Genomic DNA, 23,607 nt, shown 5'->3' with positions numbered 1-23,607 from the left:
CGGCCATGTTGGTTTGCAGGTGTCGTTTGTTGGGGATTTGGGCCACATACAGTTTTTCTTTGTTTTGTCCTAAATACGGACCCTAAAGGGCACATTCTTATTCATCAATCAGTTGAATTTATTAATTTTTCTAGTCAGCAGAAATGCACTTTCAGCCTGGGAGCATCCGGCCCAAGACTGGCCCACTTTTTTCATGGTTGACGGTGAATAAATTATGGATGAAAGTGAATAAATGACATACAGGTTTTTAATAATAATATTCATAATATTATTATCATAGTAACATTCGTTAAAGCATCATTAATCACCTAAGCAGTGGTTTATGCACCTCTGTTGAGCACATTTGTAGCCCAGTCATTGAATAGACTGAAAAGTGATCACTCCTCGCAGGTTACTAATGATAACAACACATTTCATAATAGAAATACAACACAAAATAATCCCAAAATAAAACCCACTGCATGCTCTCATAACGTGCGTCGTATAGACATGTTATTTAAGTCATCTAATCATTCCTCTCGCAAGTAATTTGTTAGCTGCCACCTTACACAATAGACATAATCAGAACGACTCAAAATAATCCAAGAAATAATACACAAAGTCTGAGAAATTGCAGTAAAATGTCACAATAGAAGTGATGGTACAAGCCAAAGAACCGTAGAATTAATTCTTATTGTAAGTGCAGGCCCATAATCACAACAACTAGAAATAATCCACAAAGTCGCAAACGGCCGTTGGCTTAAAGCTCAGTGTAAGAAATTGTAGTAAATCATCAGAACAGAAGTGATGGGAAAAGCAATAAGCATGGCATGGAATGCACAGAGTAGGCGCAGGCCCATTATCAAAGCAGCTCAAAATAATACTACAAAACAAAAACAAAAAACTCGGAGAAATTGTAGTAAAACAGCAAATAGAAGTGATGGGACAAGCAAATGCACCATGACATGATTGATCAGTGTAAATATAGGGCCATAAATACAACAGCTCAAAATAATCTGAGAAATAATCCACAAAATCAGAGAAATTGCAGAATTAAAGTGATAGGACAAGCAAGGGCCTCATCATAAATGTTGTTCAGTGTAAGTGCGAAATGATACCGTAAATAATCCACAAAGTCAGGGAAAACTGCAGTAAAACATCACAATAGAAGCGACGGGAGAAGCAAATAAGCCATTGCGTGGAATGCAACAATATAAGTGCAGGCCCATAATCAAAAAAACACTAAATAATACAACAAAAAATCCACAAATTCAGAGAAATTGCAGTAAAACATCAGAATGGAAGTGACGGGAGAAACAACAGGCCACAGCACGAATGCACAGTGTAAGCGCAAATCGAGATAATACTGCAAAAATTGTAGCAAACTGCAAAACAGAAGGGATGGGACAAGCAAGCGCTTTCATATAAAGTGAATTAATGTACACAGTCTTGGCATGATTAAACCTTTATTACTGGACAGTTTATTAAGTCACAATTATTGTTAATTAACACAAGTTAAGAAAACAGGCAACATCTGTACATAGACAGACAGATGTTATGGAAGGTCAGTGGATGTTTCTATTAAATGGAAACCCCATCACCTCATTGGTAAGGTTTTAATCATTTCATGGGTGGCCTGCATTCATGTTTTTACAGTCATTTTCATCCCTAGATGACGACATTCTCCATCAGCCAGGATGACATCTCAGGCCAGCAGGAGGCCGAGTGCAGGAAGCAGGCAGAGCGTGGCTCCTCCCCACCTGAGGGCACCAGCAGCCCCGTTACACAGGTCTGTATTGCAGCAAACGTTAGTGTAGTTGAAATAGAGGCCGCTCGCGTATTTCTGTCCGCTCACGCCACACTGGGAGGGAATGGCGCAGCTCTTTTCGTACATTGTCACTTGAAGGGCGCCTGTGGAAGCAGAGAAAGGGTCGATAGATGAACGATACTGTGTCACCACCATACGTGTTCTATTAGTAATGATGGAGGAAGACTATTTCAACTTTATTCTTGTAAATTTTCTTCAGGTAATTATGACTTTATTCCCATAACATTACTTTTTCTGCAACCTAATTTTCCAAAAAGTACAACTTTATTTGTTATTTCTCATAATATTACGACTTATATAAACATTTATAAAAACTTTATGCTGTTTTCCTTATAATATCATTCTCCTAAAATTACCACTTTTTCTTGTTTGTTTACAATTTTTTGCTTTTAATATTTTGACTTTATTCTTGTGAAATTACTGCTCATTTGTCCTTTTTTTTTAGTTTTCTTAATAAATTATGATTTTAAAATGTGCCACGGGTTAATAAAAAAAACACCCGTGGGCCGCAAATGGCCCCTGGGCCACACATTGGACACCCTGCACTAGAATTTCATTCATAGTGTGGGGGTGGGGGTTCAGTAAACCTGATTTAGGTCAGGAGTGTCCAAAGTGCTGTGCTATTTTGTTGTTTGTTGTTGTTGTCATTATTATTAGGTCATACTTTACAATAAGGTGCACAAAAATACAGTAATTCCTGAGGAACTAGAAGAACTAAGGAGGAACTAATGACTAAGGCACATAATTTTAGAGTAGTTACTGAGGAACTAATGAAGAACTAATGGAAAACAAATGACTAAGGCACGTAAATGTTGACTAGTTACTGAGAGACTAATGAAGAACTAATGAGGAACTAATGAGTAGAGTAGTTACTGAGGAACTGAGGCACATACATTTAGAGTAGTTGCTGAGGAACTAACGAGGAACTAATGAATAACTAATGACTAAGGCATCTAAATTTAGACTAGTTACTGAGGAACTAATGAAGAACTAATTAGGAACTAATGAAGAACAAATGACTAAGGCATGTAAATGTTGACTAGTTACTGTGGAACTAATGAAGAACTAATGAGGAACTAATGAGTAGAGTAGTTACTGAGGAACTAAGACACATACATTTAGGGAAGTTCCTGAGGAACTAATGAAGAGCTAATGAGGAACTAATGAGTAGAGTAGTTACTGAGGAACTGAGGCACATACTGTACATTTAGAGTAGTTACTGAGGAACTAATGAAGACCTAATGAGGAACTAATGAAGAACGAATGACTAAGGCGCATAAATTTAGACTAGCTACTGAGGAACTAATGAAAAACTAATGAGGAGCTAATGAGTAGTGGTTAGGGTTAGGTAGGTTCGTTCCTCATTAACTACTGTAATTTTGTGTACCTTATTGTACAGTGTTAGCCTTTATTAATAGAGATATTATTAGATATTACCCTATTTTTTAAATTGATTACACTTTTTTGAAGTTGCTAGAGTGCGAGGTGGTGTCATTCATGCTTGACACTTCTCAACTGATATTATTTTGCAGCTTTTAATGCACTTTCTTTGTTCACAGATGAGTTACAAAATCAATGCTGTTGGTTTTTAGAGTGTAGAATATTGTTCAGTCTCTTCCCAGTCATTTTTTTTGCTACAATGAACCTTTTGTCTTCCAGTTGCGTTACAATAGTGACTCAGATCCTCCCACCCTGACTCTTTGACTCTTGAACACAATAAGGCTCCAGAGCTCACCTCGCTTTCCCATTGCAACACTGGACAGGCAGCGCTGGCCAGCAGGACACTGCTGTGGAAACTTTAGGCAGTCCAGAGGAGAAATGGCGGGAAATAGACAGGTATAACACTGCAAGCCGTCTGAAACAAAACACAAGCTTGAGGAAACCAATATGATATTGGAGTAGCGAGCCACATCCGGCCCGACAAAGCTCTTCATTTGACCAGCCCAACATCACCCAAATAATGAAAGCATTCAGTCCAACTAGACAAGTGCTTGTTAATGCAGTACTTCCTCCACTCAACAGGGGGCAACAGCGAGGCATTCACGTCACAATGAAGCAGCAGTAGAAGATGACTTGCATCACAACAAATATGGCACTATCACCGCTTAAAAGTAAAAGTACACACTGAAATACACACAGTGTGTGCCGAACCCTGTGGTGGGTCTACTGTAATAGACTGGCACACATGGATTCATATTATTGTAGCACTTTTTGTATGTTTTTGTATCTATTTTTGTAAAAATGCCTTTTTGCCAGCTAATGCCGGGTTGTCCAAAGTGCAGCCCTGGGGGCCATTTACCGCCCACGCTGTATTTTTCATTGGCCCGCAGAACACTCTAAAAATATCATTTAATGACAAAACTAAAAACTAAATAAATAAATTTCATAAATTCTGCAGTAATTTTCCAAGAATAGTCCGAATTTCCGAGAATAACGTGTTAATATTGTAAGGGAAAAAACCCCATAATTTTATTATCAGAAAGTTGAAAACGTCTTAAAATTGCAATATAAGAAACAACAAATAAAGTTGTTGGAAAATTGGGTTTGCGGAAAAATGTATAATGAGAATATGGTACTAAATGTACTGCAAAAAAGAGCACTTAGGGTAATCCATAATGCTGCGTATAGAGAACATACAAATCCTTTATTTCTAAAATCACAAATATTAAAATTTGGTAAATTTTTAAACTGCAAAAATTATGCATACAGCACACAATAACCTGCTACCCAAAAATGTCATCCAATACTTTTCTACAAGAAAGGAGAAATATGATCTAAGGGAAATACTAAACTTAAAACACTTATACGCGGCAACAACGCTAAAAACCCCACAGCGTTTCAGAATGTGGAATTAAATTTTGAACTCAAACATGCACCAAAATGGGCAAATTCAAAAAACAATACAAGCAGTTGATGCTTGCAAAATACAAGGAAGAAGTGTCTTGAACTTGTTCTGTTCTGTTTATTTGTATTTATTGATTATTATATTGATTATTATTTACTATGACTGTGGAAAAACCTTGACAATTATATCACCGTATTGCTACATTACCTTATCACTTTTCTATGTATTAAAAAGATCACATATGAAATACAGGAAGTGAATGAATGTGTAGCAACGGATGTGGAACGGATGGGGGGGTGGGATTAAATAAGGTTTGTTTCTTCCTAACTCCTTTTGGACATGAGGAACTGTGAATTGTATTATGTCATATATTCCATTATAACTTGTATTCATGTTCAGATTAAATTAAAACCGTTACCATTACCAAACCATAAGGTCAAAATATTATGGGAATAAATGATAATTACCAGGTACAAAATGCTAAAACCCCCCACAAAAATAACAGTAGAAGTACCAAAAACAGCTGTAGTTTTACAAAAATGCAGTCAAAATTGCAAAATTTTAAGAAAAAAAGGCATATTTTAACAAGAAAAAAAGGGATGCTTTGCAAAACATCAAAGTGGCCCTTGAATGCTTGAATGCTTTCATTTTTCAGCAGGTGGGAATCGTTTGGACACCCCTGATGATAATCCTTACATGGAAGTCATCCGTCAGCATAATATTCCTTAAATGCACATTGGGTTAAGCGGTAGGGAGAAAATGTAATAAACTTACTTGCCAAGGGAAGACAACACAGCAGCACGAGAAGCTGTGAGGCAGACATGTTGCTTCCAGTCCAACAAATACTGTATCTCCCTGGAACCTTCCAGTCTTCCAGATACAAACTTCTGCTGCTGCTCCCAAATTGGCTTCAATTCAATTTGTCCTGGTCCTTCTAGCCCAAGTCCACACCCCTCTTCTTCTCCTTCCTCGCCTCCGCTACATGGTGGCTGCACAGTGAACGACTCGGGCTTTTACACGATGTAGCAGTCGACAGAAACAATGATTGGAATGAAATATTATACGCTTGGTGAACATGTGTGACTTAGGTGAGAAATGGTTACTAATCGCAAAAAAGCAGAAGAATAAACAGCAAAAATGTGCTGTCATAGCAGTATAACTACACAGTGACTTGCACTTGTGTTTATACTGTGGAACACACTTATGTCAACAACCCCGGTGCACAGTGTTCTTCTTATTTTTTGAAAGTAGCGGTGGGTCATTTGCAAACAAAACAGCTCTTTTAGAGCCGACTCTTGGAAGTAAGAGCTGCAAAAATGAACCAGCCATCCATTCATTTTCTATGCCGCTTATCCTGCTGCAAAAATAATCAATTATCAACTTTTTTGGTGTATGATGAATTGTTTTTGGATTTTAAAATGTAAATATGCTCTGATTTGAAAAAGTGTATTTTGAGTACGAACTTCGTCTTAGCACTTTTTTTCAATTTTTAATGTTTTTTTTTAAATATATATTTTTTTATATATTTTTAAATATTTCTTTTTAAATAATCTTTGTAAATTTTCTTTTCGTAATATTTTGACTTTATTCCCATAATATTATAACTTTTTCTCTAAACTAATTTTCCAAAAATGGCAACTTTTTAAAGTTTCTTTCTCATTATATTCCGACTTTTAAAATACAGCCAATTTTTCCTTTAATATTTCAACTCGGTGCTGCTAAAATGACATTATTTGTCCTCGTAATATCAGAATCCGACTTTTTTTCTCTTAATATATTCTATTTTCTGTTATTTCCCAATATTTATTTCCCATCTCGTAAAATTGCAGCTGTTTTTTTCCATTTCTGCTGTTAATTTTTTAATTTTTCCAACTATTTCAACTTTCTTCTTGTAAATTTTCATCTCGTAATTATGCTTTTATTCCCATCGTAGTTTCACTTTAACATTGTAACTTTTTCCGCAACCTAATTTTCCAAAGATTACAACTTTAGTTTTTGTTTTGTTTCTTAAAATAATGTAATATTTCAACTTTATGCTACTAAAATGACATAACTCACATAAAATCACGACTTTTTCTCATTAGATTACACATTTTTATTTTAATATTTTGACTTTATTTTTGCAAAATTACTGCTAATTGTTTCGTTTTTGTTCTTGCTTTTTAAAATTTTTTTTTTACCTTTTTTAGACTGTGTCGCGGGCCACACTTTGCACATCCTTGGTCTCGGGTGTAACCGATTACTCGATTAATCAGAACAACAACCTTCAAATTAATTGACTAAGAAAATAATTGTTAGTTACAGTCCAACTTTGAAGTGAACGAGCTGTCGTTTTTACTCCCAATTAGGTTTTGTCTACAGTAATTAAGATGGGTCTTTGTTTTGTGCTTTTAGCCATATAAACAATAGATATTGGCTATAATTACACTTTTACATTAGAAATTCATTTTTAATCATTCTGGATTAAGCAACAAAAAAATCAGAGGAGCCGCTGGGAAACCGAAAGAGACGGTTCTCTTAAAAAAGTCGAAATTCCCATCACTGCTAAAATGTGCTAACATCTTCAGGGAAATTTATGTTGACTTTCTTTGGCCCCGTGGCAGGTTATGCAGCAGTCGTACTCAATAAAAAAAAATTCATGGGCATTGAGTCAGCAACACATAAAGTTCTTTGTTTTAGCGCTTGATTTTGCGGCACGATACACTGCGGGGCAAACGGACTACTTTGTTACGCGTATAAAAAACCCAGCCTGTGTACGAAAACAGAGGCGACATTTTGCGAAGATTTTTGACAAAAACAGAATCGCATGGAGGTGTACGAAAACCGAGGTTTGACTGTATACTGTATTTTTCCACTTCTGTGGCAGCGTCACAAAAAAAGAACAAACAAAACACATAAGACACTCGTCCTTTGTAGATTAATTGTGTCCTGAAAGACGCAACTAAGGGAACAGAAAGACCTCCTTTGATATTGTCACCTAGTGGTTTTTTATAGGAACTTATCATTCAATAGGCTTTCAAATTGTTTTCACAAATAAGAGCAATAAATTTGGTTGCAGCGCTGGACTCTTCTCATCAACGAGGAAGATCGAGGGTGAGGTCAGAATGAAAGTACGAATAGTCTATATAGCAGTTGCCGCAGCCCTCTCGAAAGTGAAAGTTAAGTTTGTGCAGCAGTGAGAGTTCAGCTTCTGTGAGTGAGAACAATGCATCTGCCTCTTCCGGTATTTTTCCATCAGTCATGTGTACGTGTTTCGCAACTCTTGTTGTGCTATGTGAGTCAAGACGGCCTTCTATGAGTGTAATAATCATATCTGACATCGTCAATGGAACAATATCTACAAAATAATACAATAATTCCCTTTTATTGCATACAAGTGTTGGAGCAAAATCCATCCATCCATCCATTTTCGATGTCGCCTATCCTAATTAGGGTCCCCCCCTGACAGTTCACCGTGCCCCCTCAGGGGGAGCCTGCCCCACTAGCACTGGTTTAGTCTAAGATTGTGTTTTTGTGTGTAGGAATGAAGATGCTGTGCTTCTCAGCATTGTGAAGCTCGCCACATCGGCTTGAGCCAGATAACCAAATTATGCGTTTGGCGTAATGGGAGACATGAGGACAGCACGCAGGGCGGTCTGCTGACTGCAAGTCTTATGATGGGACCAGTCAGGTGGCTCAGACTGGATGAGCTCTTCATGGCTCGTGTAGCAACACAAGACTAGCATTGCTTTGCTTTTCAGGTTCACTCACAGTACATTACTAGTATTAAATACTCCAAAACACAACATTTTAACCTTTTTCCAGACAGATGTGAATGTTAAGCAAGTGAATTGATTTGGTTAATGATACACTGAAGGGGCTCTCAACCTTAGACCATCCGGTGAAGGGAAGCTAACAGCACACTACTGCATACATGAGGACACTAGCGACCACAGTCTGGTAGAAGTTCTGTAGCAGCTTCTTGCATACATTAAAGGATGCCAGGCATGGAGCATCTGTGTTCGCAGTCCAGTCCAGTTTATCATTCAGATGCACTTCCAGGTATTTATAGGTGTGGACCACCTCCACACGGTTACCTTTAATGAGAACAGGTTCTGGGTGTGTCCTGTTTCTCCTAAAGTCCACCACCATTTCCCTGGTCTTGGTGGTGTTGAGGTGCAGGTGGTTTGACCTGGACCTGGATCAGTTTCCTGTACTATTATTATACTATATATGTACTAGTATTATTAGATTTTTTCCACATTCAGAATCCCATAATAGCATTATGACTCATTACCAGCACAAATATGATGTTTTAGCATTGCTAATGACCATTTATGGATAGTTCTAAAATGATGAGAATATGACAAAATGATATATGAAATATTTAACGTGTGCGTTTTTTCTTCTCTGAACACTACACTTGGGTCAAATTTACCTCACAACAAAGTTAAACATTAACCAAAAAGTACACCCAATGCAACTAAAAAAACCTACAATTCAGATGGAATAAAATTAAAATAATAAAATAACATTAAAATTAAATATGCATTATGATGATTGTTATTATTCATATATATTTTTCCCACATTCAAAATCACACAATTGCGTTATGACTAAGCATAGCAGTATGGATATGTTTTTTTAGCATATATGATTTATATCTATAATATGTATAAAATAAATCATATAAAGATATATAACAAACAAATTCTAAGATGATTACAATATTACAAAATATATTAAATATTTAACATGTACAAAAAAATAAGATGGAAAAACAACTCTAGGCAACAAATGACTTAAAGTAAAGTCTTTCAAACATAAATGGTATGGAACACTAATGTTTATAATGTACTTTTGTTTTAACTGTGTCAAAATATGTTGTGCACGTGTTTACATGGATGTCAGTGGACAGATGGTATTCTTTAATCCTGTCTGTGCCCTCTCCTTGCCATCCACCCACTCCCTTTTTATCCCTCTGCTATTTCAACACGTTATGTTCTTTTTTCCCCTCCATTCATCACTGATTTGTCTCTCTGTGCTGTGTTTAACTCAAGCAGCGACAAAGGAACGTTGTGTTGCTTTGTACATCAAAAAACCGTCCTGTGCTGTCAATCACTTCTGTCCAGACTTACAAATATATGTTCAAAGAGAGGCACAAAAGAAAAACATGAAAACATTGCTGTTTTCAAAAGTGACACATAAAAAAGTGTTTTTTTTCAATCAGTCTTTCAACAGTGCAACATGTTTATCCAATAGACCAGCAGCATTTGACCCATTTGGGAAAGGCTTAAAAGATTATTTTTTTGTCATGTCACACAGACAAAAACAACAGCTCGGTATAAATGACCTTCCATGTGATGACTTTAATAGGAAAACCACTGGGAACATTCAGGTATTTCAGAATTGTCATGCTGGGATTCACTTGCTCACATTTTACATCCCGTGTTTGCTCACAAAAATCTATATTTTATACTAATACTATTTCTATGTTTTAAAGTATTACTATTTTATTCTACCCAGCCTCTTGTATTGGCACCTAATTAACTTTATGAACTTGAGGTCACTCATTGCATTCTTTACAGAAACTTGCTAATTAGAATAAGTAATTTACTTAAAGTTCTGTTTCGGGGGGTTATTATTATTTACATTTCTTTATTTTTAGGGACTTTGATCAAATGGAAATCATGGCACGTGGGGGAGGGTTAACGTGTAAAGGGGGGACTACATCCGTGTCAAAATAAAATGTAAACCGGAAATTACACCTACATGGTTAGGACGTTCTAGCTTTTCTCAAGGTGTTTTTATTAGTTTGACGCGCACAGTGTTTTATTTCATCACGCAGACACGCCATAAAGTCATGTTTTACAAAGCGCAGTGCCCTCAAGACACCGAGCTACAACCTAAAAGTAACCAACATGTAGGGAGTGACGGCTTATTTTGAAAGCCGTAACCGGAAATTGTACAATTCAACACGGTGATGGGCGGGAGCGGAGACAAGCCAAAGGGAAAAGGGGTGGATAACGGGAAACGGCCCTGTTTGGGAAATACATCAAACAGAGGGGAACGTGGGCGACGGTTTGGCGTCTGCGCTCTAAAGTGGTATGGAAATGTTATTTTACAGTTTTCTTGTTTAGTTTTGGACGTGGTTTTCTTTAAGGAGTAACTGTTAAAAGTATATGTGAGTTGGGCGTCGCGCGAGAAAGACGTTTACGTCACTGCTAATTAGCACAGCTTGTACTGATGCTGAGCTAAAAAGCCCCACTAGTAGACACTCAACTTTTTTTTAATAACGAGATGAAAGTGTAGAGACGCAGGACCACTTATAATTTAGTTACTTGTTCCAGTGTTAATAACATATAGAAGGGAAAGTCTTTTAAAAAAAGTTTCCTCCATATTTGTTACACAGTGTACTGATATGATCGCTCCAAGCTAGTCTATTGGTCTATTCCCAATGCGATATAATCCTCATTTAATCCACATGGCCCTGAAATGTGGCCTGAATGTCTAAGCCTGTATTTGTTTGCTCTTGTTAAAGTCTGTCTCCTGTTGTTTTTAGGTTGAGGACATCTTTCCACCTGTGGAAGAATGCTGGTTAGGACGTAACGGGTTGAGAGTGATGAAGGTGTCTCCTGTCTTTGTTTAGGATCCTGAATGTGAGACTGTGAAGAAGTTGCTTCTGTTTCCTGTGTCTTTTGGCATTTTTTTTTTCCACCCCCACTCGGCTCCACAGAGATGGCAAACATGTGCCCGTATGGCCTTTTCACCCACGCCGTGGTGCGGGGCATCCCGGAGACCTTTGGGAAGGCGGTGGGAGACAATGACGAGAACAAGGAGGCCTCAGTGGACCTGGCCAAGGCTCAGCGCCAGTTTGGCTGCCTGACGGGGGCCCTGAGGCAGAAAGTAGGCCTGCAGCTGATCGAGATCCCCCCCGACCCGGAGCTGCCATTGAGCTGGAGGATAGAGGATGTGGCGGTGATCCATGGAGACACGGCGCTCATCACCAGGCCCTTCAGAGAGCAGAGGCGCAGCGAGGTAACAGTGCCGCAGTCTGCTTCTTCTTGCACATGGTCCCACTTCTTATAAGCATGATTGCATTGGAAGCTGAAACTCTGCTCGAACACATCATTTCCAGGATGCTGGTTTTGTAGTTATTTCCGTTTATTTCTTTTTTCCCATTGGCAATGATGCAAGTAGAAAGAATGATACACTGTCACAAAACATTCCTAGCAGGTGCCAACATTCACATATCCCGCAAGCCTCTTCCTGCTTTGAGAACATCCCCTTCCTGGTTTGAGCATGTAAGGTGCGCCTGGCTTAACACAAGCGCGAACACTAATTGTGTTTTGTCAGCAAATGAGTTATTTGGCAAAGTTAATCCCTCGCCGCTTTGAATTTTTTAAAAATACATAAACTCTTATTAAATGCTGTTTTGTGGTTAATATGGCCTATAATTCGTCAAAATATATCCATATTTAAGTTAATTTTACATATTTTTTGCCTAAATTAAGCATTTTCAAGCATAAAAATGGTCCAATGAACTAAAATACAAATATAAGGCATTCATAAGACACATTCAAAGACGGCGTGATGATATGTAGTATTTTACACTGGTCACCAGGTGTCGGTAATGTTCAGTGAGACACACAAGCACCAGACTGGAACGCCAGAACAACAGGCTTTTATTGCAGGTTTGAATGATCTCACAACAGGCACAATAATCCCTAACACAGCTACTGTTCATGCCAAGCTAAAACTCAACCCTGTCCCCCCCACCCCAAGACAACATTTTCAAGAAAAAGAATTGGTTCCAGGTTCAAACTGCCGCATATAACAATCATGTCGCCTTTTTAACGGTAAAGCCGACTTGCAGACTACATTTCTTCCCTTTTCCACCACAGGAACTTTGCTCATTCAGCCTGGAATTGGAAAACCCACGGCACGTTTCCATCAACGTTACTGTACAGTGGAACCTGGGTGTTTTCTCATTCATTTGTTCCAAAACGTCAGATGAAAATCAAAACTTGAATTCCAAGGCAACTAATGCATTGCAGACACGCAAAAACAGGAACAAAAAAATATTTTTTTTTGTTTTATCCATCCATACATCCATCCATCCATCCATTTTCTAAGCCGCTTATCCTCACTAGGGCCCATCCCAGCTGATTTCGGGCGAGAGGCGGGGTATTCACACTCACATTCATACCTATGGACAATTTAGAGTCGCCAATTAACCTAACATGCATGTTTTTGGAATGTGGGAGGAAACCGGAGTACCCGGAGAAAACCCACATTCGAGATTCGAACCCAGGTCTTCCCGATCTCCTCCTCCTCTGCTAACCACTCGACCTCGAATACCGGCGGAACGATACAGTACAAGGCAAACGGACTAATTTTGTGGCTTCACTCTGTTACGGTTTTTAAAAAATATTTTAATGAATCGTTGTTTTGTACTTCAATATGTTCTATTATTAGTCAAAAAGTATGCACATTTAAGCAAATTTTACGTATCTACCTAAATTATACGTATTTACCTAAATTAAGCATTTTTAGTCGCAAAAATGGCTAAATGAAGTAAAATACAAAAGACACATTGAAAGACATTGTGATGGTCTGTATTATTTCACACTGATGAAACAATAGCCACTGCACAAAGTACTGTACAGAACAGGAAATAATAAAGCACAACAATAATGAACTTTCCCAAAGCTAACGTGTGTGAATCTGTATTATGTCTTATTTATGTCTTATTTTCTGTTATGTCTACTATATTGGGGTAATATGAGCATAGAGGTGACTATAGGGGTGTTATATCATGTCTAGAGGGCTCTAATAATGTTGAAACCCGTATTTAGAAGGTTGTAAACGGGTTTTCGATGCTTTAACTACCAACATATTCCATTTATAAATAAGGAATTCTACTTGTCTGACCACGGTCGGGTCTGGAAGCACGCTACAGACAAGTACGTGAATACCAGACAGCTGTGAGTGACAGACATGAATACCAATGATTTAACTCTGACCGAAAGAACAAAGAAAGCAATAAAATGTCTGGAGCTCACAGGTGCCATTGGATATTAGGGTAGACGCTACACATGCGGCTTTCATCCCAGACGCACTAACCAGACTCCCGTTGGCTCCAAATAGAACACGTCTGTTCAACATCTCACTTCTCTTCCCTCGCAGGTGGAGACGGTGCGGAGGGTGATGTCGGAGCTTAACCTGACCGTGATGGAGATGGATGCCATACAGGGAAACTCTGAAGGGGCCACGCTGGAGGGCAGCGACGTCCTCTTCACAGGGAGGGAGTTCTTTGTGGGCATCTCCTCCCACACCAACCACAAAGGAGCAGAAGTGCTGGCGGACGCTTTCAGGGTAAGAGACGAGAAGTGAACAAAGCAGCAAGTGCTGCTCTGTATTGATTAGAATTTATTGATGTATTCGCTCGAATTATTTGATTCGCATTCAGGGAATTTGAGTTTGTGAATGAGTCTCGTCGTTTGGCTTAATACTGGGGACCATTACTAGTGGTCACATGACCACCGTGCATTATACATGGCCTTTCCACGTGTTTGCTTTGAACATGCAGTACATAATACTACATCTGCTTGTGTGCTGGGGGGGGGGGTCATGTGATCGTTTGCTTGTTTTTCTGACTCATCACGCACAGCCTTCCACACGCGCTAAACCAGCTGTACATTGGTACATCCTAGTCAACATTTGTTTATTGAAACCCACTGGACTATTTGAAGCGATTGGGCTTTATTTTGGCCTTAAACTTTTTTTTTTTTTTTTTTTTTTTTTTTTTTTTTTGCATGAATGAAAGATAATATTGGACAGAATCACTTTCCTGAATAAATTAAGCTGAAATAATAAGTAAATATTAAAATGAGTGGAAGTGACATCAAATTAAAAATAGAATATTAGATGTGGAAATGATGCAATCTGATTAGACATGTCACATTACCTTCAAAATAAAGTTCTTATTGTTTATTGAAATGTTAAAGGACAAAAATATCATAAAAAATGTAGATTTGAAAAATAATTATGAAATGTTTTGATTTGAAAATTAATCGACTTTATTAGAAATGTCACTTAACCACAGTAAAATTAAAGTTAATGTTTATATATATATATATATATATATATATGTATGTGTATATATATATGTATATATGTATGTATGTATATATATATGTATGTATGTACATATATATATATATGTATGTGTATATATATATATGTATATATGTATATATGTATATATATATGTATGTATATATGTATATATATATATATATATATATATATGTGTGTATATATATATATATGTATGTATATATATATATATATATATATATGTATGTATATATATATATGTATATATGTATGTATATATGTATGTATATATATATATATGTATATATATATGTGTATATATATATATATATATGTGTGTGTATATATATATATGTATGTATATGTGTATGTGTATATATGTGTGTGTATATATGTGTATATATATATATGTGTGTGTGTGAAACATAATATAATTAAAGTAAGTGAAGTACATATTAAAGTTAGATGATAACATGTTATTGACATGAAAAGTTGATTTTATTAGATCACTATTCTACTAGTCACTTAACGTAAAAATAAAGTTTATATTTAGGGATGCACAATGATTTTGATATGGAAACCATGCAAACAGTTAATATTGTTTAAATAATGTTGTCAATGTGTGTAAATATAATAAAAATAAATGCAAACGACATACAAAATTGAGAAAAATGTTAACACCTGGAGGGGAGAAAAATCCAAACATAGTTTGATTTGGAAAAAGTCTACTTGGAGATTTGTACTTACCAAATATCATCACTCTTATTAACAAAACATACAAAAAAATATTGATGGCGTGGAAGTACAAACAGTGGCTCGGAGTGCTTTGCCGGGCAACGGAGGCCGATGTCCCAGGCCTTTCATTGCGGCTGGCTTTAGGGCAGCGTTCAGTTCCCCTCAAAATAAACTGAACATACTCTCTGGCCACATCATTAGGTACACTGCCTGTACAAATATCATGTCTGTCAAGGGGCTTTTCCTTTGACAGTATGTGTGATTTTTCTAATGTTTTGCACTTTAATAGAAGAGCTTGTAGTCTATCAGTCTTGTGCAAGGAGGCGTACCCACTGAGGTGTCTACACACAACGCAGACGTTGCATGACTGTCTCATTTGTAAAACCTGTTTGCAAGCATGACTCACTCGATGAGATAAAACACAGGCGTTGCTGATTGTTTTAGCAACGCCTGTGTTTTTCATTCCACGCTCTTCTGCAATGTCTGCCGAACCACACCGAGCGCTGAATAAAAGCAATGAGAAGAGAGTGCGAAGGTTAACCCCGCCACCCCCACTGTGATGCGTGCAGGACTTCTCCGTGTCCACCGTGCCAGTCTGCGGTGGAGCTCGACTCAAGAACATCTGCTCAATGGGAGGCGCCGACACCATCATCATCAGCAACAGTAACGGGGCCAAGAGGACTCTCAGGGTGGGTGTGTCCACGAGTGTGAAAATGACGTCTTCCGAGACAATACATGTTCAAATCTAAGGCATGCAGTGGCGTTTTGATACGGACAACAGGGTGAGGCACCAGAGTGAATGTCTTTTAACACAAACACTATTTTAAAAAAAAAACAAACAACCGTGTTGTGAAAGCACGTCAGGCTCGTACAAAGCCAGCACGTTGCTCAATACCGCGTTAAAGTGCTCAGACAACACATCAGTGTAGTTCACTATTAAACTTCACAACTGCTATAGAATTGTAGTGCACTACATATTACATAATATCGTCATACACCATAATCCCTTGTCACTTTGGATTTGGTGGCTTCACTCCATCATGGTTTTTCAAAAATATATGAATAAATCATGCAGTTTTGTGGTTTAATACAACCTATTAGCAAAAAAGAGAGATGCATATTTAAGGCTTTTTTTTTGCCTAAATTAAGCATTTTCCAGCAGGCCACCAGCGGTTAGCATGTTGGCCACACAGTCAGGAGATCTGGGTTCGAATCTCTGTTGGACATCCATGTGGAGTTTGCATGTTCTCGGGTACTTCGGCTTCCTCCCACATTCCAAAAAATATGCATGTTAGCTTAACTGGCTGGATTGTCCATAGGTGTGAATGGTTGTTTGTCTTTCCTGTATGTGCCCCGCCATTGGCTGGCAACCAGCCCAGGGTGTACCCCACCTCTTGCCCAAAGTCAGCTGGGATAGGCTTCAGTATGCCCCCGCAACCCTAATGGGGATTAAGCGGCATAGAGAATGAATGAATGAATGAATGAAAGCATTTTCAAGCTTAAAAATGGGGAAATGAACTACAATATAAGGCATTCAGAAGACGTATTCAAATATGTGATATGCAGTATTTTTGCGGTATGCAGTAGTAACATTAAAAACTTTGGAAGGTCGTAAATATATTCTTTTTTTGTCCCAGAAATTCACTGGAACCAATTAACCGCCATAAATGAGGGATTACTGTTTAATAATAATAATAATAATAATAATAATAAATAATCAATCAAATTGTCTGGTTATGTGGTATGTGACAGGTAACTTGTTGCTAGGCAGAATTCAATGGGCTCAATAGAATTCTTTTTTTAAGGCTTGACCCAGTCGTTCTTGAGTGCCACTGCACCATGCGTACCCTACTAGAGAAAGGACGGGGAGAGTAGGCAGACCCATGCAGTGGAACCCGCTTATTTTTATTTTATTCATTTTTCAGTGTTGATTTTCAATTTCAACCCACTAGTAGTAACTAGCATCTTTTTTTTATAAACCACAGCACCATCTGCTGGCACAATACTTGCCTCATGCAAAATGAAGTTCCGTGCACTCCTTATTGTACTTCGATACCATGCACTTCTTATTGCTATTTATTAAAAACCTAAGCAGTGTGCTTATACAAACTACAACCATAGTACTTATTATATAGATGCAGCCATACCTCTTTTGACAGTGTTATCTTTTCCAAAGGTATATATTTTTTCATGTGTCCAGATGATGGAACAGCTGACCGATCACCACTACGATATCGTCACTGTGCCGGAGCAATCTGCAGCCAACTGCATTTACATAAAAGCTCCGTCCAAGAGAGACTTCCTGCTCCACAGGCCGGCGGAGGAATGTCCTGACAGCGTCTCTGTAAGTTTACTTCTTGCTTTTAAACAGCGACAGCAAAGAAGTTGGAGATTAATGCAGGCGAAGTTGCGTGAAATGTTTTGAAACATAGCCGCTTCATTTATACTTCCTATTATATCATTAAGAGTTGATTAATCTCCAAGAGAAATCTACTTTTTCAGCAGCTGTGCAAAAATATAATTAACTTAACCACAAAATAAAACAACCAAGGCAAGACATGAGATAAGAAAAGAGAATAATAAAATTTGTAGTGCAATACATAAATACCACTAAGATAATACATCCAGTTCATTGTTTGTATGGCATGGGTGAGGAATGATCTGCTCAGTCTTTTGGTGGAGCAGGGAAGTGTCATGTCATGACAAAAAAATACCATGTACACAATACAGAATACTTGCACCATAAAAAAGCAACAGAAAATGAATAAATCGTTGCAGCTAATTTCCTTATGTATGCAAAGTTGTCCTTCCCGCTTCTTGCCAGGCCTTCCAGAAGCTGCAAGACTACACCTTCTTGCCGACAGCCTGCAGTGAAGCCGCCAAACTGGGAGCATCGCTGTCCTCACTTTGCCTCCTCGTCAATAAGAAGCACACGTATTTCTGATTGTCTTGTAAAACCCAAAGTATGATGGCAAGCTGGCCTAATGACCAACTGCTTACAGTAAATGACATCTGTACTCCTTCATGCAAAACTCACTAGCAGTGCAGCTTGCATTATTTCCACTTTCAGTATCACAATAGATACATAGTAATTCAGGGATACAAGGCATTGTATCAATGACAGCTATTACGTATACTATGCAGAGTGTAATGCTTGTAGTTTGCAATGGTATACAGTACCTGCATGATACTCATGTTTTTGGTGTCTTTTAGCCATATGAGGGGACAAAATCTCATGGATCAAGGTCAACCTTTGTAAAGTTTTTTTTAAGCTTTTGTATACCTGATTGTGCAGAGGTACCTACTGAAGGTGAAGTTCAGCTACACTCAGCTTAACCACTTCCTGTTTCAATGTGTATAAAATGCAGAATGTGGTTGATAAAACTGACAAAATGTCTTAAATGTAGTAAGTGCATCACATCCAAAAAGGTTAAATAAAGATCTAATAAGCCACAGAAGAGTGATTATCAAAAAAACATTCTAGAAAGTACATTAGTGGCTGGATTTGGCAACTAACTGGTCTTTCTTGATGGCATAGGAATTGGCTGAACCCTGAAATAAAGGTTTGAGTGACAGTAAATGAGGCACATCAAAGTACAACAGATGATGTATCCAAATTTATTGTTTTCAGAAACTACATTTAACGGTTGGACTTGGCAACTCTCTCCAACTCGTCTTTCTTCTTGATCGCATAGGAGTTGGATGAACCCTAAAAAGGACAGTAAATGAGGCACATCAGTCCAACAAAGCCACTACAGTAGCGGCACATCAACAGGAAATAGCAAAAGAACCTTTGCTGCGTTGATCAGTTCATCAGCCAGACACTCTGCAATTGTCTTGATGTTTCTGAACGCAGCTTCTCTAGCTCCTGTGCACAGCAGCCAAATGGCCTGCAAGACAACAGCAAGTTGAAGATGGAGGGGAGTCAGGCAGGCGCACGCGGCAATTTAAGCACAAAACCTGCCGAGTGATGTGTCTGAGTTGGTGATTGGCTGGGCCACTAAAGACCAAAGCCAACGAAATTGGCAAAGACATTTACTATGCGAGCACTTTAGCACACCAGGACAACAGCAATGCCAAGGCGTGACTCTAGCCTCGCTTATAGATATGGAAAGGATGTTTTTAACATGAGACAAAAAGTACTGACATTTTTTAGCACAAGCATCTTGGTTCCTGGAGCACTTGAAGACGTTTCTTAGTTCCAGAAACCAGAGTGTGGATTAACAAAATGTTTCAGAAATTGGGTGATGTGTCACCTGGTTGACCCTACGCAGGGGTGACACATCCACAGCCTGCCTCCTGACGGTACCAGCACGCCCGATACGGGTGGAGTCCTCACGAGGCCCGCTGTTGATGATGGCGTTCACCAAGACTTGAAGAGGGTTCTAGAACCAAATACAGTGGAACCTCTGTTAGCATCCAGTTAACACCGAAAATTCACACCACAATTGTGCCTCGGTTAGCATACAATACGGTGCATGTCTTGTGTTAATACACTACGTGAGTCCAATTGTCTTAATGTGTTTAATGACAATAGCCTTCCTTGTTAGCATCCTATTAGCTAAACAAAATGACAACCAGAAGTTACATCATTGACCATCTATGATGTCAGCAGCTGACTGACATGTTAACACAAAACATGTTTTACATGCATAAAACAATTCTGAATGCATACAAATGAATGAGAGGGATCATTAAAGATTTAAGGTTACTTTTACCTTCATTGAAGACGTGATTGTTCCCAAAGACACGCTGTGGCAGTAAGATCAACCACCACCACCTTCCTGTTTTCAGTCACATCAAGAATCACGTCTTCAATGAAGTAAAAGTAACCTTAAATGTGCATTTATCCATTTAATTCATCATTCACATGTATTTCTAGGCATTTCAAATAGTTTTCTGCATGTAAAACTATGAAAACGTGTTTGTGTGAACATTTGTCTTTCTGGAATAGATTAATTGGATTTACATGATTTCTTATAGGAAAAATTGATTCAGTTAGAGCCAGGCCTTCTGGAATTAATGAATGATGTTAACCAAGGTTCCACTGTAAAACAAAAACAAAAGAGCCAGAAACCTCCCAATCATGCATTTACTACTGGAAATGCAAGACAATGCAGTTGTTTGATCATACACCTTGGTGCACCTCCTTTTTTGCTATTCTTTCCAAAAGGTCTGATGAAAACTGAAATATGAAGACAGGGGCAATTTTTCCCCCACAGGAAATGTAAATCCAATGAATCCATTCCAGACACCCAAAAATAACAGCTTTACATGCAGAAAACGCAAAATGATTATAAATAACGAATGAATGGCTCTTATCGAGGGGACGGGGCACCGTTATGCATTTTGCTCTCGAGTTATTTCTTGAATTCAATCGTGTTTGTCACCTTCGTCAAATTGCTGGCACCCGCAACTTTCTTTGGCTCCAAGGCATGTTATTTAGCAGTCACACACACACAGCGAGTCTGCAACGCGTATGGTCTGGCATGGGGCACTCAAGTCCACGGAATGACACAGCAGAAGGCAAACAGACTAGTTCAGTTTATGTGCAATATTACACTGGGGGGGGGGGAATGGTGTCGAGAACTGAACCGTATGAACACTAGGGTGTTCATAAACGAAAGGATCAGTCTGTATTTTTAAGATACATTTCAGCTTTGTGTTAAAGGAAAACTGTTTTGCCCATCATCCCCAACCCTTATGTGAACCATGACCACATGTCCCTCTCGTCTGTGCGTTCTAAAGATATTACTCATTAATGGACGTAAATGGGACACACTTATTCTGCCCGCCATTAAAAAAAAAGTCCAAAAATGTTATGGTTTTCTATCCATGCAGTGAGACCGTGATTCATGAAAACATGTAATTTTGCCGCACTTTGGTCATTTTAAATATTACCGGAACTACCGGAGTTTTCAGAAGGCTTGAGGCGGAATAGGTGCCTCCCATTACGCTGCATTCTTGGCTGTCTCCTTTTATATCTTTGCAACGCTCAGAAAAGAGAAAGACGTTTGTTCATGTCTGATAAGGATTGTGGATGATGGTCAAAATTCCCCCCAAAAGTGCAGTTTCCCTTTAAAACAGATTAGTACTGCTGTGATATCTTGGAACATATACTGTATTTTACATTTGTCTTGTCGGAGTGGCCTAATTTGCTTTCATCTTGAATATACAAGTATTCACATTTGTCTTGTCAGTGTGGCCTTAATTTGCATTTTATCTTGAGATATAAGAGACCATGCCGCCGTTTGTTAAACAACGTGGGAGCCACAAATAGCCCCTGTGCAGCCCTGTTGTAAATGCCACCCACCTCTCCAGTCAGCAGATGGATGATCTCGAAGGCGTGCTTGACGATGCGCACGGTCATCAGCTTCTTGCCGTTGTTGCGGCCGTGCATCATCATGGAGTTGGTCAGACGCTCCACGATGGGGCACTGGGCCTTGCGGAAGCGCTTGGCGGCATAGCGGCCTCCAGAGTGCGGCAGGTACTTGGCGTACTTTTCCTTTACGGCAATGTAGTCCTGCCATGAACCAAAATGGACAATTTAGCACAACTCAAGCATATCTAGAGCTCATTCCTCAGGTCTAAGTGAAAGTGATGTGTCTTGAGTTTGTGATTGGCTGGGTCACCATAAAACCAACAGCCAACGAATAATAAAAGACTTTTACTCTGCGAGCACTCTAGCACACCAGGACAACGGGGGAGTGCCAAGGCGTGACTCTAGCCTCGCTTTCATTCAAATTCTACCATCAGAGTGGTGCTCACTTGCAGGGAAATGTCATTGATCTGGACATCATCTGTGCTCCACTTGCCAAAGAGCTTGATCTCTGGAGTCTCAGCGACGGCGGGCGCAGTCTCCCACTCAGTCACTGTGCAACAATAGTTAATCAAGTTAGAAAAGGTTTCAAACCCCGAAACATACCTTCAAATTACGTAAATGGCATTTTATATCAATCTGAGCCACCGCTGTTAAACACAGGAAGTGATGAACTATCAGCAAATTTGAGACATACATGTTCGCTTGTTTAGACACGTGATTGTTTTTTTTATGCAACTCTGAGCGTGACCGAAATTAAACCAAAACTGGTTTCGTTTGAGTGTACATCCGGGCATTTCAACAACCACGTATGCCCAATGGAGATTTGACCGCTGTTTTAAACACTAGTAGAGTATAAACGTCAACGTCGACCATTGTTTTTTAGCAGCTTTAAGTTGACAAAATGAAACACGGTGTCACTAGCATGGTGCTTGCTGCCATATTAACAAAACGTCGCGTAAAACAAAGCTAAACATTACTTGACTTGGAGTAAGGCCTTCGTTGACGCCTTCGTTCGGGTTAACCACCTCATGCTAACGCAGTTTGTTAATAGCCGCCATTAAAACATCATTCAGCTTAAGTCTGAAATGTTTTCGAAGGCTCTACGATAACGTAACAATACAAGTGAAAAAGTATTCTAAATGTAAAGTATAAAAAGATTTTTGTCGGTGAGCTAGCTTCCACATGGGCTAAAGGGGTCAGCCGCACTGTAGCGCTTAGCATTGTCGTGCGAGACAAAAAATGTTGAAGAACTAACACTTTATCGACATTAATATCCTAAACTAGCCTCAAAGGAATACCATAGCGCGATACTATTTCTAAAGCTCCAATAATACATGTCTTTAGAACATGAAAGGCGAAAAAATATTAATTTGCAACTCACTGGTGTCTGACGGCGTGTACCACACTTCTCAAGAGACGGAAAAGGGCCTCCATGCGGCGACACTCGGACATATCCGGTGAACGCGTGACGCACGTCCGCTATATATAGGCTGGGAATTGTAGTTTTAATACTTAGAGGCCTGTAAGATGTTAGGAGTGGGTGGGGACAGTTCAGAATTTATGTGAGGTTTATCTTAAAAGACATCATTTAATTTGTGTAATCCAAAAAACATTGATTTGATTAAATAAGTGTTTGACGTGCAAGCAAAACATGACTTGGAACTTGGTGGAGAAACCCTTGTTGGCAAGTAGAGGTCAGATGTTTTTTGTAGTTTATGTTCACACCTTAAAAGGCTGAATTTTAATTACCATGCCAATTATTATTTTTAAATTATTATTAAAAACTACAATTTCATA

At 38.6% G+C, this 23,607-nt stretch overlaps 3 protein-coding genes and 2 non-coding genes across 5 annotated transcripts; 1 reads left to right on the top strand and 4 right to left on the bottom strand.

Moving 5' to 3' along the window:
- Positions 1-238: 238 nt before the first annotated feature.
- LOC129173382 (protein Bouncer-like) lies at positions 239-5,604 on the bottom strand. The gene is made up of 3 exons (XM_054764234.1): positions 5,427-5,604; positions 3,543-3,662; positions 239-1,890 (listed from the first exon to the last, which is right to left on the bottom strand). The coding sequence occupies exons 1-3, from the start codon at positions 5,473-5,475 to the stop codon at positions 1,685-1,687; spliced, it is 375 nt and encodes a 124-aa protein (XP_054620209.1). The 5' UTR covers positions 5,476-5,604; the 3' UTR covers positions 239-1,684.
- Positions 5,605-10,382: 4,778 nt separating this feature from the next.
- ddah2 (dimethylarginine dimethylaminohydrolase 2) lies at positions 10,383-19,104 on the top strand. Its single transcript, XM_054764523.1, has 6 exons — positions 10,383-10,736; positions 11,194-11,669; positions 13,821-14,009; positions 16,058-16,177; positions 17,689-17,832; positions 18,313-19,104. The coding sequence occupies exons 2-6, from the start codon at positions 11,370-11,372 to the stop codon at positions 18,430-18,432; spliced, it is 873 nt and encodes a 290-aa protein (XP_054620498.1). The 5' UTR covers positions 10,383-10,736; positions 11,194-11,369; the 3' UTR covers positions 18,433-19,104.
- Positions 19,093-23,254, bottom strand: rps5 (ribosomal protein S5). The gene is made up of 6 exons (XM_054764524.1): positions 23,192-23,254; positions 22,257-22,360; positions 21,802-22,011; positions 19,745-19,873; positions 19,280-19,378; positions 19,093-19,197 (listed from the first exon to the last, which is right to left on the bottom strand). Coding segments are annotated over exons 1-6 (612 nt in total). The 5' UTR covers positions 23,193-23,254; the 3' UTR covers positions 19,093-19,128.
- On the bottom strand, positions 19,457-19,588 carry LOC129173708 (small nucleolar RNA SNORA3/SNORA45 family). The gene has a single exon (XR_008567285.1). It is a non-coding gene; the product is annotated as a small nucleolar RNA SNORA3/SNORA45 family (small nucleolar RNA).
- LOC129173709 (small nucleolar RNA SNORA3/SNORA45 family) lies at positions 22,089-22,222 on the bottom strand. Its single transcript, XR_008567286.1, has one exon. It is a non-coding gene; the product is annotated as a small nucleolar RNA SNORA3/SNORA45 family (small nucleolar RNA).
- Positions 23,255-23,607: the final 353 nt, after the last annotated feature.

Source organism: Dunckerocampus dactyliophorus, chromosome 20 (genome assembly GCF_027744805.1).
Source record: "Dunckerocampus dactyliophorus isolate RoL2022-P2 chromosome 20, RoL_Ddac_1.1, whole genome shotgun sequence".
Taxonomy (NCBI): Eukaryota; Metazoa; Chordata; class Actinopteri; order Syngnathiformes; family Syngnathidae; genus Dunckerocampus; species Dunckerocampus dactyliophorus.
Note: the sequence above shows the minus strand (reverse complement) of the source record. Positions and strands in the feature narration are given on the sequence as shown.